At 46.5% G+C, this 16,247-nt stretch overlaps 1 protein-coding gene across 7 annotated transcripts in view; it reads left to right on the plus strand.

Moving 5' to 3' along the window:
• Positions 1-14,503, plus strand: part of HERC3 (HECT and RLD domain containing E3 ubiquitin protein ligase 3) — a 53,135-nt gene extending 38,632 nt beyond the window's left edge. For 4 of the 7 annotated variants that reach the window (XM_054204115.1, XM_054204116.1, XM_054204114.1 and 1 more), the window contains exons 18-25: positions 906-1,076; positions 1,704-1,847; positions 3,186-3,352; positions 4,451-4,517; positions 6,258-6,340; positions 9,618-9,801; positions 10,564-10,666; positions 12,688-14,503. In XM_054204115.1, coding sequence (XP_054060090.1) covers positions 906-1,076; positions 1,704-1,847; positions 3,186-3,352; positions 4,451-4,517; positions 6,258-6,340; positions 9,618-9,801; positions 10,564-10,666; positions 12,688-12,896 — 1,128 coding nt within the window. In that variant the 3' untranslated portion in view covers positions 12,897-14,503. The other 3 variants (XR_008466808.1, XR_008466807.1, XM_054204118.1) reach the window with 3 other exon arrangements.
• The last annotated feature ends 1,744 nt before the right edge of the window (positions 14,504-16,247 follow it).

Consider the following 16,247-nt stretch of genomic DNA (forward strand, 5'->3'; position numbering starts at 1 on the left):
CACCGCCCGCAGCAAGGCAGAAAAGGCTTGGCCTACGCTCAGAAGCTGGAGTCACCACCTTCTTTCGTTTCGTCACCCTCTTGTGTGTGGTTTCAGCTGTGCAGTTTGTGAGCAGTGCATTGCTGTGAGGCGTGTATTTACCTTATATTGGCAGGACAGCAGGCTGGTAAAGGTTTTGTTGCACTGGGAGGATCTTTATGAAGACGAGTACTTAGAGGCCAAATAAATTAGTACTTCTGTGAGTGCTGGAATGGAGGAAGCCTGGTTTCCAGTGGATTTCTGTCTCAGGGTCAACTGACTTTTAAACTGAATTTACAAATGTGAATTTGCCACTTACTATGGATAACGCGTAAGAATGAATGTATGGTGTGTGGTCAAAGCTTTGACTGGGCTTTGTGCCTTACCTGACTCCAGAATATCTGTGTAGACGAGAGCTTTGAATCGTATGCAGTGGGTTCTCTGGTGCCTTGCCAGGTGTGGTTGTCAACTGGCTCCTCGCTTGGTATGTTAGTAACACTGCTTCCCTCACGGACTCTCTGACTATTATCAGGGTTGTGTTCACACTTTGTTTCTTATCTCAATAAGAGCATGAATAAAGCCTCTTTTCCCCACACACTTCCCTAATGTCAAAAAGCATTCAGGAATTTGATCTCTCCGTTGCTCAAATTTGGTGAATCAATCAGTGGACTCAAAAGGTGTTGGTGTGGGAAATGGAGGGGACGGGTAGGCACACACATTACATACACACTTGTCCAGAGTGGGCGTGTAATCCTTGTACCCTCAGGAAACCAAACTAAAAGAGTAAGAAAGAAAGGAACACCAGGCATATGGTTGTTAACTGTTGTCCTTCCATAGGAAGAAGGGAGCTGAGCAGTGGCTGTTTTTCACCCCTCTCTTCTTTACAGGTTGCAATAAATGGTGCAAATTTGCAGAATGTCTTCATGCTTCTCACCCTGGAGCCTCTGCTGGCCAGAAGCCCTTTCCTGGTACTTCATGTTCGCAGGAGTAACTTAGTCGGTGATGCTTTAAGGGAGTTGAGCATCCATTCAGATATTGATTTGAAAAAGCCTCTTAAAGTAAGTTTTCCCCACACCTTTAGCATCCTCTCATCCAGGTGGCATTTCTGCAGCCTTTCAGCCCTTCACATTACCACTTTGCCAGTGTACAGTGGCTTCTCCATAGGTATAGCACACAGGGACACTTGGTCTAATCAATGTGGGGGTTGAATCTTTCTCCTCTCTGACTCGCGGAGTGTTTTGGCAGTGGACAGTTTACAGGAAGGCAGGCACGGGGTTTACTCTCTTTTCCTGGTGTGTCTGCCATATAAGAGGCAGGGGAGGAAACACTTCTGTGATATTATGCAGTCTCTAGTTCGCTTTTCTGCAGCAACAGGCCACTTAAAATAGGACATATTTTCTCTCTGAGAGGTTGCCACAAAATTCAGCAGTTGCTGTCGTGTTGCTGCTTCTGTTGTTGGGAGGACAGGTGGTTGTTTATGATTTGCTTAAGGAGTCAAACATTTTCAGACTATCTGATTTGCCACCCCCTGTTCCCTTTCCTGCCAGCAGAGCACTGAGACGGGCTCATGGGTTGCAATGGATTTGGGCATCTTAGACAAACTACTTTGTGTGGCTCCCAATTAGAAAGATGTCTGATTCACTCCATCTCACTGCATCCCTGGTACTGACCTGCTTTTTCTGCAGGTCATCTTTGATGGTGAGGAAGCTGTTGATGCTGGAGGAGTGACAAAGGAATTTTTCCTCCTGTTGTTAAAAGAACTCCTCAACCCCATCTATGGCATGTTCACTTACTACCCAGAGTCAAACCTGCTGTGGTTTTCAGACACGGTAAGCCCTTGCTCTCTCCACACCCAGGCTGAAATAATACGCTGCATTTGAATGACAAGAAAGTTCGTGGCAAACTATGGGAAAGAAATGATCGTCCCCTCAGTTTCCACCCACAACACAATGTGAGCTCTATTTTCAGTTAGTGTAAATTAGTATAGGTCCATTAACTTTAGTGGAATGGTGATGACTGTACCTGTTCAGGAGTTGGCTCTTTCTCTTTGTTCTCCTTCTATAATAAAACTTGTGTTAAGTATCAGCTGACAGGTAATAGAACTCTTATTATCATGAATGTGATAATCATGTGCTGTTTTACAGAACCAGAGGTTTAGGTCGTAATGGCATTAGAATTCTGTGCTTCCCTTGCTGTTCACGTAATTGCAACCAATCCACTTAGTCATGCATCACTATCACCTTCAGGATCTAAACTTGGTAATGCTTTATGCGAGGAAGCTCTTAAATGGCAAGAAACACAGTTTGTAGTGAAAGTTGGTTGGTTTTGGAAGGGTGGGGAGTACAAGTTCTGTACCTGTCAGATAGCATTATGGTGGAAGTGGTTTATGTCCTTTTATCTTCACCTGCATAGCTAGCAAGATGGGAAATGATATTGTCAGTCTTCCCTTAAGGTGTAGCTGCCCTGGTGGGGGTTATTTGAATTTATTAATTACGTTTTACAAGGAAGGAAATCACGTGGTACCTTTTGTAACTTGTAAACAGTATTACAGAGCAATTACTCCTCATGTTAGTGCTATAAAAACAACAAGTCTTTTGACACTAAGAATAATGATAGTGTAAGCACTGAAAATGAGTCACGTATTTCCAATATTTAACAAATATAGGCAGCCAGTCTGTGACTGCTAAGACCAGTGTGAGTATAAATATGTGAAGGAATGAAGGCCAGTATAGCAGCACTGATGTTGGTATAGTTGCTTGGGTGGCACAGTGCATAAGCTTTTAGTAGAAGATAGGATGGGTGGTAGGGAGAGAATTGTTAAAATATTTTCTTGCAGTACATAGACAGCAAACTTCAAAGCTTTGTTACTGTCTTAATGCAGACGTACGTAAAAAGGAAATAAAAGGCAGATAAGGTAGAAAGCAGCTGTTGCTGTTTCCACGGCTAATCATGGCCTACAAAAGTAATAGGGCTTGATTTCTGAATCTTCATTTCTGTGCCACACTCTGGCAAGGAATTCACAACCAAACTGGGACCTGATGGGAGCGCTCTGATTTTGTCCCAGTTGGAAAAGCAGGGGCTGGCTTCTTAGTGCGTGGGGGAAACAGTACTGTGCATTGCAGCCATAACAGTGTGTCTCACCAGGGTTTCTCTGTGTGGTTTTACAGTGTTTTGTAGAACACAACTGGTTTCACTTGATTGGCATCATCTGTGGTCTTGCAATATACAACTTCACAGTGGTAGACCTTCACTTTCCCTTGGCTTTGTACAAAAAACTCTTGAATGTGAAGCCCTGCTTAGAGGATTTGAAGGAGCTATCCCCTACGGAAGGAAGGTATGAAAAACAAAATTTGCAGACTTTCAAGGAGGGGAGACTGACCATCTGAGAACAAGAAATGCCAAACTGGGTAAAGGCTGTTCAGTAAAACACCTCCTGGTCCTTTTGAATGGCTGATTAATTTGGGGACCTGTGGACACAAGCCAGTGGTAAATTTCAGGTAAGGCTTGTCCTCTCCCACAGGCTATCAGATCCATCTGCTTAGGCTCCAACCTCTGTACCCACCTTCCCGACTCACAGAAACTGGATATCAACACAGCCAAAAGATACCTACCACACTCCTTTGAAAGCAGGGGTGGGGGCCTGTCCCTCCACTGCGTGATTGCATGCGGGACCCCAGATCTGAGCCTCAGCCTTTCCCCTCCAGCCGGACTTGGGTTGGCAAGCAGATCCGCTGCATGTCTTATCGTGTAGCCCAGGATGGGAACTGTACGTAGAATGTGATCTGTCCCATTCCGGAACCAGTGTAACTCTGACCTCCTCCCATGACAGAAAGAAGGGAGTTGAATGGAGTGAAGGAATGACTTTTTCTAAATGACATATTGAATCTTTTCTGCCTAGTTGCATGGGGATGTCGGTTCCCTCTAACACTGAGAGGCTGAGATCCCACTGTTTGACTGCTGTCTTCTTTTGTCTTCTGAGTTGTCGTCTGATTTATCTGCACAAAGCTACAGCTGTATTTAACAATAATGAGGTAAAATACCAGGAAGACAGCAGTAGGATTTTGAGGGATAGGAGAAGATTATTTTCTACATTATGTGGATACAGATAGAATCCACTGCCCTCTCTTCCTCCACTCTCTTAGACCTTCCTGTGGTGATGACATAAATACCTAGCAGTCCTTAAGAGCTAGAAATGTAATTCTATTCTAAGGCCAGGATCATTAAAGCAGATCCATGTACTAGGTGTGTACTTCTAACAGAGCATCTCTCTTTGAGGTGTATTTCTTTCTTGCCCCTTCAGGTGCCTCAGATTCTCTCTCTTGCAATCCTATTATCTAGATTTATGATGCTGTTTACTTTTGCTGATTTTCTTTTGCTTTTTGAATCTCTGATTTATTTTTTTTCCTCATTTCTTTCCCTACATGTCATGTAGGAGTCTTCAGCAACTTTTAGATTACCCTGGGGAAGATGTAGAAGAGACATTCTGCTTGAATTTTACAGTAAGACACATTTAACATGTCAGCTCTGTGACTGTAGTATAGTACAGTTGAAGCCCATCTACTTATTAATGTGTATTTACTCTAAACTATGTCTGTAGCACGTAACCCATGTTAATATTAAAATTCTGTGCTGTCAGCTCCCTGGTTCTTTTGAATGTGGTCATGAAAACTGAGCTAGTAAGTAGATTAAGCAGAGTGGTTTTCAAAATAGCCTTGTTGTCACTGTGACTGAAATGCCAGTGGCCAGCTTCTCACACTAGACAGCGAGAAGTAGATTCCTAAGTCCTCCTTGAAAATGGCAGTTAGGCTTTACCACCACTAGGTCAATTCTTGAAATGCTAACACAATTCAGAATTTTCCTTGCTGCCATAATATTAGTACTTTTTAACTTAAAAATTTATAGTGAGTGTACTTGGCCAGACTTTCTTAGAAACAAAATGCTGGAGGCTATTGCTAGGAGACGTGCTGAGGTAGTCAGCTTTCCTGTGCCACTACAGCAGTAAAAGAATTTTTTTTTTCTAGCTAGTAACCTACATGCAATAGTTTCTGTTACACAGCGGAGATTACCTAAAATTAAGAGCTCGATTTTGATGTACCTTGGAATATCAGGTACATCCCTCATCACGTGCAAACACTTAGAACCTCACAGAGAGATACGGCATCATTATTCTCTACGCTGTGTTTTCCTCTGACTCGGGCAGGGTAAGGGCTTCCTTGTTTTAATGTCTTCGCTTTAAAGTCCTGGTGCTCTAACAGGTTGTGAGTGATGGGTTCATCTTAAGCTTGATCTGGCTTCTTGACTCTCTGTCCAGGGTAGAACCAAGGTACCAGAAAACAGCGCTACACACGGAAGAAAACCTTTCCTGAGCTAGGAGAGTGTTGTCCATTTCCTTGTTTCATAAATGAGAGCACACAGTGTCTTTTAGATTAAACTCACCTCTGGAGTGAGTCAGACCTGGGTCTGTCTGTCTCGTGCAGGTCAGAGCTGCAATTCAGGATGAGGTGATGAAGCCACAATGATGGTAACGCAGACTGTGTAAAAAAAGAATACTTTTCAAGTAACACAAGAGATTTTTCTCTTTTCGCATAAAAGGGTATTCTTTCTCTTTCTTGTACTATATACTGCATAATACGTAAAGACACACAGATACATCCGCTAAAACTTCGAATAAATGACTGATATCCCAAACCTTGAAATTAATAATTTGAGAAATTTGTGTGTCAAAATCTGAGTCTCTTGTGTATGGCAACTTGAAAATTGACCCTTTTGCATTTTCTCCACATGGCCAATTTTGTACATACAGAATATATGTTTGTACTGATGTCATCCTAGGCCAGGCAAAAGCAGGAAGCCATCTTTCAGTGAGAGCAGATGAATTAACCTGCTGACCTTCTGTTATAAAAAAAGGAGTCATTTTTATTGCCAGAGCACATGGGCATAGTTAAATACAGTTTTTACTTATTAATCTCTTGGATTTTTTCCCAGGAAATTTACCTAAAAGAATAACTTTTTTCCTTTCTGAGTTTGCATTTAGGCTTAATAGCAGTTCTACAGCAAATGTAAATGATGGAAGGTGGTGAAGCACGCAGGGCTTTTGGAGCAGAGAAAAATTGTTCTGCTTTTCTCTGGCCCAGCTTTCACATGCCAGTCATCAACTGTGAAAGAGAGCTCTGTATCTTTCTGCAGGCATATGGCCTGAAAAATACTTCTGGTAAAATTAGTTTTCCGGTTTTGTATAGATCTGCAGGGAGAGCTATGGTGTGACAGAGCAGAAGAACCTGGTTGAAGATGGAGATAAAATTCTGGTGCGGAAGGACAACAGGTAAGTGGGTCATATGTGGGCATGGACTCATACTTGGGGTGAAGTGAGGTGCAATGCCACAGAAAATTTGGCTGAGGTGAAATGTGGGAGAGAATTAGAAGTCACTGCGAACAATTTCCAAGACCAGTTGTTCAAAAGTTGCTGGATGCCAGTGGCGCTTGAATAAAAGCAAGTTTTCATCATCTTTCCACCAATGTTTGGAACATGTTTCACGCTTTTTGGATGGATGTCTTCCTTATAAAAGGTCTTCATATAGACCCTTGGTAGTTTTCTCATGGTAAATAGAGACTGCAAATGATTTTGGCCCTTGAAGATTAATCTCCCTGATGGTTTAAAGAGGAACTGTACGTGACCAACAAATCTGAGCCTGGCAAATTGTTTATACTGTTAATTCTGGATCCGGAAACACTTTCCCTTGAGTACGCCTGAGGGAGGACCGCCATCCCCGATTGTAGCCATAAGGCCCTACTGTACATAGATTCCTTTCCTTTTGACCGAACATCTGAGAGTTATTACTAGCACAGCTACCGTTTCCCCTCTTTTTTTTTTTTTTCCAGCTGCTAAACTATTTTCTTCTCATAATCCTGTAATTGGATTTCTACAAATGCCTTTATTCTTTGAAGAGCGTGCAAATTCTTTCTCTGCTGGCGAAGCGGTGTGATCCAGTGACTAGTGAGCAGCATGGTTAGGGGCTTGAGCTAGGATTGCTGAAGACCTTACTGGCAAGCCTGGAGATGAAGTCATTTCCTATTAATCTGATTATTGAAAAGGGTTCTGATTGTGTCTAAAGCCATTGCTGTAACAAAAGCTTTGTCTGTATTATCTTCTTACCTACTTTACTACTGCCCAAAAGGCTGCGATTTTACAGCTAAATAGCTGCCCCTGTGCAAAACCCACGTGGAGATGGAGCAGTGTAAGTCTGTCTCCCTGCAAAGAGAAGGTGGGCTTCAGGTAAATAGAGGACAGTTTCATCTTCACTTGCGACAGAGAAGTAAAGATGAAAATGCCAGTGATAGTACCCTTTTGGTTTTTAGGCTGGGCGTGTACACTCAAAAGAAAAATGGCCATTTTTCTACTGTGTGCCATACTGGCCTAGGGGGAGGAACAAAGATTTCAGCTGAGCACAGGTTTGGGGAGAGCACCCAGGTTAGCTCCTATTCTGTTAATAAGTCAGGATAGGCAACAAGAGAAGAAAATCCTTAAGGAGAAAGGCTAGTGTGTAGCTCCATGGGCTTAACGCATTCTGGAACGCAATCGCTTCGTCTTGACCAGAGTTTTGAACTCAAGCTAACCTCTAAATCCAAGTCTAGACATAGCTGTCAATTCATCCACCTTACAGTGCTTAATGACTTCCTCCACCCCTACATGCAGAGGCCAGGGACCAATTTGCTGCCCTCTTGGCCTGAATAGTCAGCTGTGTGCACGCCGTTGGGCACTGCCCTTCCTGCTTGGGGAAAGTTCACTGGGAACTGAAGAATGCGCAGGATTGCTTTGACTGAAAAATGCCAAGTAGGAAATGTCCATGTTTTCCGTTTCTCCTTTGGAGTTCATATTGGGTGTCACAACATAAAACGTTCTTGATAAAGGGTTCATGACTGTAACAGCCAGAGAGTTATTAAGCAACAGTTAAGTGCTTAATCAGCTTGGATTTCCCTAACGCTCAGGTGACTATCAGGAAAATGACAATAAAACAAATGCGCTGGAAAATAACCCCCCTTCACTGTATGATTTCTTATTCCAAGTTTTCATGTTTGTCAGTCTGCTTCTTTATTTTTCTTTTTTTAGTTTCTCACCCATCCCTTGCTGCTTTTACATAGCGTATCCTCCACCAAAAAGTCAAAATATTTATTTCAATTGTGACCTCCTCAGCTAGAGACTGAGGTATGGGATTCCATGGTGTTCCCTGATCTGCTTATGGTCTGAGTGCAGGTGTGAGCTGTGCTCGAATGTCAAGCAGAAACGGCAGCTCCTTCCACAGAGAACGGTTTCGTGCCCCAGTTTGCCACATTGCCTGGTGCATTATTGTCAGGTGTAAAAAAACCAACCAAACAATCAAAAATGTAATACAGGGGAAACGTTTTAAGTCGTTGCACAAATAAAATGGTAGTGTTGCACTCAGATCATGGTGCTTTGAGAACAGGAAAGAGAGAATAGAATAAAGATGCTTAACCTCCTAACAAAATCCAGAGACAGGGTTTGGCCAGAGCCTGACACAAGTTTCTTGCCAATGACTGCAAAATGGTGTTTTTATTTTAATGCTGTTCTTGGGAACCCTTGAAGCAGAACAGCAAAAAAGGGTTGTCATTCTCTTTGCCACATACTCCAAATGCACAAGTCCTGTGTTTATTTAACCAGAGTGCAAAGGCTGAAGAGGAGGTTTCCTAAGACTATTTTCTTAATCTGTAGTAAGGGGTGTTCCTAGATTTCTTTTAATTGCTCTCTCTTTGGGGCCAGGAGGGAGGGAACTGGCCGTGCAGTTTCAGATCAAGACTTTGCAGAGCAAGATTTCCTCAATCTGCCTCTAGGCGACAGCTTTGGCTTTGGAAGTGCGGAACCACTGGCAAGACTTGTTGGGGATCGAGTCAGCAGCAGCTGCCTCTGAAAATTCACAGGGTACCCAACTAGGGCTCCGTGAGGCTCTTGTTTTTGGAAGTGGGTAGTCTTTTGGGCACTGTCTGTTTGATTTGGTTCCCTCTTCCCAGCAGAGCACTTGCTCGCAGCAACCTGGCAGTCCGAGGTCATTGCAGGTGGGCACAGAGCCCTGCGCTGAGTGATCCCGGACACCTGCAGACTGAGAAGAGCCGTAGGTTATTTCCTGGGGTTGCAGGAGCTGGGCCAGGGGGTGGGCATGTTCCTCTGGTGACTGAATCCTGAGATTTGCTTAACATGACCTCTGGGTGGGAACGGGTTCCACGGGGAAGAGCGCTCTGTTCCTGACAGCTTCCCAGCGCTTGGTGCCACCCTGGCTCCCTCCTGGTCCCGTGGGCAGCTGGATGCAAGGCCACTGGGTGGGTTTACTGGTAGTATAGAGCCTGGGCTGCTTGGGGACCTCCCATGCTGCCACTGCCGGGGAATAAGCAGACACATGGTGGTACTTGCTGTCTAATTCTTTGTCCATGTTGCAGTGACTCAGGTCAGTGAGAGGAGGGCAGTGGGTTGAACCCGTGGAAAGTTTGCAAGACACATTACAGGCAGAAACAGGAAAACTTAGCAGTACTGCTGCTCAGGCATATGATTAAAAGTGCTTTGCTTTGCCTGCTCTCTCTCAATGCACTAGGGAAGAATTTGTTGAAGCCTACGTAAATTACATCTTCAACCTCTCCATCCATGAGTGGTACACGGCTTTTTCCACTGGCTTCCTGAAAGTGTGTGGTGGGAAAGTCCTGGAACTCTTCCAGCCCACAGAGCTCAGGGCCATGATAGTTGGAAACAGTAACTACAACTGGGAGGAATTGGAGGAGGTAAAGCTTCCCTCTTGTCGTATTTTTCTTCTTTTTCACGAGTACCAGGATCGCGCAATTCCACGAGGTGGGCACTAGCCTGGGACATGAGATGTGATGAGCCACAGATGTCTTTTTTTATGCTTCTTATACACCATGTCATCATTCACATGAAAAGTTTCTTACTGGGCTGTCCTGCTACTGATAAAGCTCAGGGAGGAAATTCAGGATGTGAAAGGATAGGGGAGAAGGACTTCCATCTGCTGTTTTTAGGGATGAAGCCTAAGACTGAAGGGAAGAAAGAAAATTGGGGTCTTCACCTATAGTAAAACTCACTCCACTACATGAGGGCAAAAAGTACACAGCCAAGGGTTCAAAGGGGAGTCTGGACACAAAGTAAGAGTTGTATCCTCTCAAATGCATAGATAGCAAGTTACTTGCTCTGTCTCAGCCTCAGCAGTAAAAGTGGGTTTGCTGTGCAGAGCACACGATCCTGTTCGTGAGTGCAGCCTGTGAACAGGTACTCCAGCATTCCTCACGCCACGTGTAATTAGCTGAATAGCTAGAAGCCTAAAGCCTGCCTTCCACATGCTGCTAGGAGAACCCAAGAACCCTTTACTGGGTCTTTGTGCCATGCTAGTGCCCGTGGCCATCCTGTGCTTCATTTCATAACTGTCAGACATCGATCTGATGTCAGATGCCAGAAGAGATCAGGTCTGGGTTCTGCTTAGTCTTTGCTTTTTAGTGCCAGATGAAATGATGTGACTTTTTGTTTTTCAATAGAGCGCTGTCTATAAGGGAGACTACACTGCGACACACCCAACTGTGAGAATGTTTTGGGAAACCTTTCATGCTTTTCCCTTGGAAAAGAAGAAGAAATTTCTCTGTAAGTATCTTGCAGTGGTGCAGAGCGTTTCCTGAAGTTGGAAGGCCTAGGTGGGAGCGTCTGCAGAGCTCCAGGGTTATGCCACATTGCATTAACTGCTAGAAGATGATCCAGCATGAATGGCTATCTCCTGAGTTATCTGCTAGTCACGTAATCTGTTTTCTCCCTCTCTTGTTTTTTTTTTCTTTTTTTCTATTTACTGTTCTTTTTTACCCTCAAAAAATCACTGAGTGTTATCTGCAGACCAAGGTCCAATGCAGTCTCTGACAAGGGAGCGCAGCATCCCTCTGTTTGCATTTCCAGGAGGTGAATTCATAGCGGTCCCCAGCGCTGGTACATACTCTGGTTCCTTCTTCTGCAGGCTGAGCTTTCAGGCACTGCAGCACTCCTTTTAGGTGCAACGGGGCAATTGTAGGGTGACCGCTGAGTGGAGAAACTGGTGTATAATGTGGCAGGAAAATGAGACCACATGTTGGGGTGACTGGGTAGCAGATACCTCCCCTCTGATGACGGGCTCCTTGAGCTAATATGGTGGGTGGTGTGCTGAGAAGGAGAGGAAGTCCCCTGTAGAAGTGGCCTTGGGAAGTGCTTTGTGTGTTGCTTCAAGCGTCCCAGCCACCCGCAGATGTGAGCTGCTCTGTGGGGGTCACTTTATTTAGGACAGAAGGGGAGAGGAGGAGAAATACATGGTTTCAAGGGCAGGTGGTTCCAGGTTTGTTGCTACAGCCAGCACCTTTTGCTCCCTTGGGAGTCCTGGTGGACACCAAGTTGACGGTGAGGCAACAATGTGCTCCTGCTGCAAAGAAGGTGAGTGGTGTCCTGGGCTGCACTGGGGGGGAATGTTGCCAGCAGGTCAAAGGGGGTGATCTTTCCCCTCTACTCAGCACTGGTGAGGCCACACCTGGAGTGCTGGGACTGGTTCTGGACTCCCCAGTGCACAAGAGAGACATGGACAGACTGGAGAGAGTCCAGCAAAGGGCTGCTAAGATGTCTAGGGGACTGGAGCATCTCTCCTGTGAAGAAAGGCTGCGAGAACTGCGACTGTTCAGCCCAGAGAAGAGAGGCCTCACAGAAGACTTCATCAATGTGTATAAATACTTGAAGGGAGGGTGCAAAAAGGACAGAGCCAGGCTCTTTTCAGTGGTGCCCAGTGACAGGACCAGAGGCACAAACAGAAACACAGCGGGTTCCTTCTAGAACATCAGGAAATACTTTTTCCCTGTGAGGGTGACTGAGCACAGGCACAGTTGCCCGGGGAGGTTGTGGAGTCTCCGTCCTTGGAGATGCTCAAAAGCTGAACACAGTCCTGGGCAGCCTGCTGTAGGTGGCCCTGCTTGAGCAGGGGGATTGGCCCAGAGGACCTCCAGAGATCCCTTCAACCTCAGCCACTCTGTGATTCTGTGACTGCTGGAAAGGTAAAGGCTGGTATTCCTATGCGGGTGTTTTTTCCCCCAGAGAAACAAGCAGTCGACTAGTTGTCCTGCATGTTTGAGTTTGAAAAATGGTTCAGCCAAAACTTGCAGGCTGGAGTTAGCAGTTGTGTAGAGGGAGTCCTGGGAGCCCCTGTTCCCTGAACTGCGGTGGCAGGGACAGTGCACGAGGGTCATGCTCAGGGGGAGCACGGTATGATGGGGAGCAGCATGGAGGAACCAACCCTGGTCCCAGCATGGAGGTGTTGTGCCTGGGAAGGGTGGCAGCAGGGAGGATGGCTGGGCTCCCTCTGCCTCTTCCCAAGGATGCAGCCCTGGCTTTGCTCCTTTTTATCCTGCCTGGGCATCAGAGGGAGCTTTTAAGGGAAGGAGGGGTGCTGTGGGCCACTTTATTTTCTCACCTGCACACCCAGCAGTGGCCTTGCTTCCTGCCTCTGCTCTCTTGCACCTCCCCTGTGAGGCCAGCCGTGCCCTGCGTGGAGTTCAGTCAGCGTTTTGGCCCCTCCAGGCAGGGTCCCGTGGGGCGGGTGGGGATGGTGCAGGCCTCGGTTGCCTGCCCTAAGTGTCTAACCTTCCCTCTGCTTCTCCTAGTGTTTCTGACGGGCAGTGACCGCATTCCCATCTACGGCATGTCCAGCCTGCGCATCGTCATCCAGTCCACCGCCAGCGGGGAGCAGTACCTGCCCGTGGCACACACCTGCTACAATCTCCTGGACCTGCCCAAGTACAGCAGCAAGGAGATCCTCAGCGCCCGGCTGGTGCAAGCCATCGACCACTACGAGGGCTTTAGCTTGGCTTGAGCAGTGCGGGAGAGGCACAGACGCTTGGGTACGGAGGGAAGAAAACGATGGGCTTGGCTTTATTTTTGTAAGGGAATGGATCAGAACGTTTTGCGGGAAAATATAATTATTAGTAGTAATAATAGATTGAGATGATGCCGTCTCAGCCTGATGCTGCCAGTGTTTTGTGGGGCTTCAGCAGGGAGAGGCTATTGCTTTGAATTTTCTCATCTACTGAACAAAATCAGTTCAGTGGATGTTTTTGTTGTTTCCCCTCCAACTTGACATCACTGCCCTCCCGGCAATTCCTTGTAGTTTGCTTTTATCGCCCCAACACACACACAGAGACTTACCTCTCCTTTTAACCCAGTTTAAATATTTTGATGTTCCTTGCGTTTAGGCTATGGTGGAAATTGAGGATGAAGTCGTGATCTCCTTTTTGAAAAGCTGTGATTTCCCCCCCACCTTTTTTCCCACCCTTTTTATGTGCAAGCTGGTTCTTGCTTGCTTTGAATGGAAGTATCCCCTCTGCCCTTTGGTCCTTGGCGGGTGGTACTGGGCTGGGACGTCATTTGTGACCCCCAGGGCAGTGTATTAGTGATGGTACGTGCTCTGCCTTTTTGCACTGGGATGTCTGATGGAGAATATGATGGTTTGGGGGGGAGGTTGGCTTGTTTTTCCTCACTTGTCTCAAATTTTATTTCCAAGCAATGTCTTCTTAAAGAAGCCTCAGACTCCTCTGGAGCGGAGTTTGTGTTCAGGCTTGTGGAAGGACAAACCCTCCCTGTAATACGGGGTTTCTCAAATTACATCTCTCTTGTCTTGGGTTTCTATCTTGGCAAGTCTACAAGCTAGAGGGGTGGGCTTTGCTGAGCCCTGTTTTTCCATCTGAACAGACCTGTTATTCCAATCCAAGGTGAGGTGGCTTCCTCCAGAGGAGTCACGTGTGTGTGAGCGTGCGTGTGTGAGCCTGCGGGGGTGTGTGAGCTGTGCACAAGCTCTCCAATCTCATCAGGTGAGGAAAAGAAATAAGCATGAGATCCACATTTGAGTGATAAGGCTCTGTTTGGAGATTGGTTGTATTTTTGCAGTTAGTTAGGGTAACTTTATTTTCCTGTTTCAGAGCAGCCCTTCCACGTGACAGCTGTTTTGCTGGGGGGGGGGGTGTCTAAAGGACAATCTGTATGAATTAGACTGGAAATGCACACTAGGACTTGAGTGGGCAAAATCGTTTACCTGAATCTATCCTGTAAGATTGGAGAGCCTTTATCCTCTTTTCCCCCATCCCACCCCCCCCCCCAGTAAATGAAGTTCGAATGATTCCCCCCATTTTTCAGGTCTTGATGTAAATCTCATTTTAAGCCTAGGGTGGTTTTGACATTGACTTGTTTATTAGGACATAGTATTTATGCACCACGTTCAATATAAAGTATTGAACTTTGCACCTCATAACAAAAGGTTTTAGGCTTCTGGGTTTTTTTTAAGACAAGCTGTGGGCTACACTGAGAGCCCTCCAGCCTCTTTCTAATGCAGCATTGAAGACAAATACACAATTATATCAAATGTTTATTTTCGATGTGTGTGTACATAGTACAGTATTATGCAATAAATTTGATGTTTAATTCTGACCGAGTGGCTGCCTTTGTGTCAGGAAGCAGCGGAGGGGCTGCTGCAGGCGCCGGCGCTGCTGATGGTCTGGCCGTGCCTCTGCGCATCTGGAAGACGGGCGCTGCTTTCCTCTCCCCGGCCCTGCTGCTGGGGAGCGCCCCAGCCTGACCCCTTGTCGCTGCCTTCGAGCAAATGCTGACCTTCCCCTTCCTCGTTGCTAAATAAGAGCAAGGCAGAGTGGCAGCCCCAGCCGCAGGGGACTTTGCAGTCTCCACAGACAGAGCAGGAGGAGTTGTATCTGCCCTTTTACAGGGACAAGTCCTCTGTGGGAGTGCTGGGAATTGCGGCCAGACCCGAGTCTCTCCATCCCTTTCCCTTCATCCCCGCATCCCTGGTGTTTCTCCTCCTTTCCTCCCACCTCGCAGGCAGCAGGGCGCGCGGTGGTGCCTTTCCTCACGGCACTGAAGGCCACCAAAGCACTCCAGCCCGTGGCCTCTCCTGCCCGGCCCCACAGCCCTGTAGGTGTAGGCAGGACCCTGGGGACAAGGTCGCCATGTCCCCTGAGGTCCGAGCACCCTGAGGAGAACAGGAGCCCAGCTGGGTGCTGGAGGCAGCGAGGCCATGGCAGCCCTGCAGTACCCCGTGTCCCTCCTCTACAGGGGACTAGCCACAGAGCTGTTTCTTCATTAATTAACAGCAAGCAATTAATTAACAAGGGGCTTGTATGTACAGGAGCTGCAGCAGCAATGCCAGAGGAACTGCAACACCAGCCACTTGCAGAGGGAGAGTGAGTGTGGGTATCTGTGTTGCCTGTGTGTGCGCCTGTCTGTCTGTCTGTCCGTCTGTGCCCTGGGGGCAGTTTGGCAGCGGAGCTGCTCCCCCAGCCCCCAGGGTTTGCCCTGTTTGCTCGGGGAGCCCCCACCGCCTCACCCCACAACGGGCCTGGGGAGAAGGTGCCCAGCACCCGCTTGTCAGCTGCAGCCAGCAACGGTGTGGCCTCGCGGTGCTCCTCTGGCTCCCCAGCACTGTGGGGTGGCATTAGTGTGCGCAAATATAGGTCATTTGCTGGCTTGGTACAGGAGGTCCATCACATGGCCTTATGGCTTCAACTTCCCTGAGTTTATGAAGGCAGGGCGCTGCGCTCTTTCCTTCAGCTGTGTGGGTAAACACACAGCATCTAAATACCATTAATAATTTGATACCATGTCCATATATGTGTATATATTAAAAAAAAAATCATATATAAGTTTGCAACATCATTTGTAATTAATGTTACTTATGATACTGCATCTAGCACATTTGGAATTAGGTGATCATTAAGGTCCCTTCCAGCTCTAACCATTCTCTGATTGAGGCTGTGATCTCTTATAATGTACCTACAAATAAATCTTATCAAACTAAAAATACATATTTAAAGTATGTGTGTTACATCTGCAAGGTTGGCGAGCTGAAATGAAAGGAAAAGACTTGACTCAAGCCTGGGCTTGGGCTGCTGGCTCAGCGGCTGTCGTGGCACTGGCATTTGGTGGCAAACGGTGGCACTGCTCAAATGCCAGGAAAGTTTATTTAAGAACAAAGTAAAATAGTGCCCTGCCGCCACGGGAAACAGAAATACAGTTAGACACAAATACCGCACGTGTGTATGTCTAGCTGGATGGCTCCATAGGTACATGTAGGTAGAAGCACATCCCCTATCTGTGCTCTCTCTGGAAACACAATATAATGTATATACTTTACTATGTGATCTGTATTGTGTAATTGTGT

This window comes from Rissa tridactyla, chromosome 5 (genome assembly GCF_028500815.1).
Source record: "Rissa tridactyla isolate bRisTri1 chromosome 5, bRisTri1.patW.cur.20221130, whole genome shotgun sequence".
Classification (NCBI taxonomy): Eukaryota; Metazoa; Chordata; class Aves; order Charadriiformes; family Laridae; genus Rissa; species Rissa tridactyla.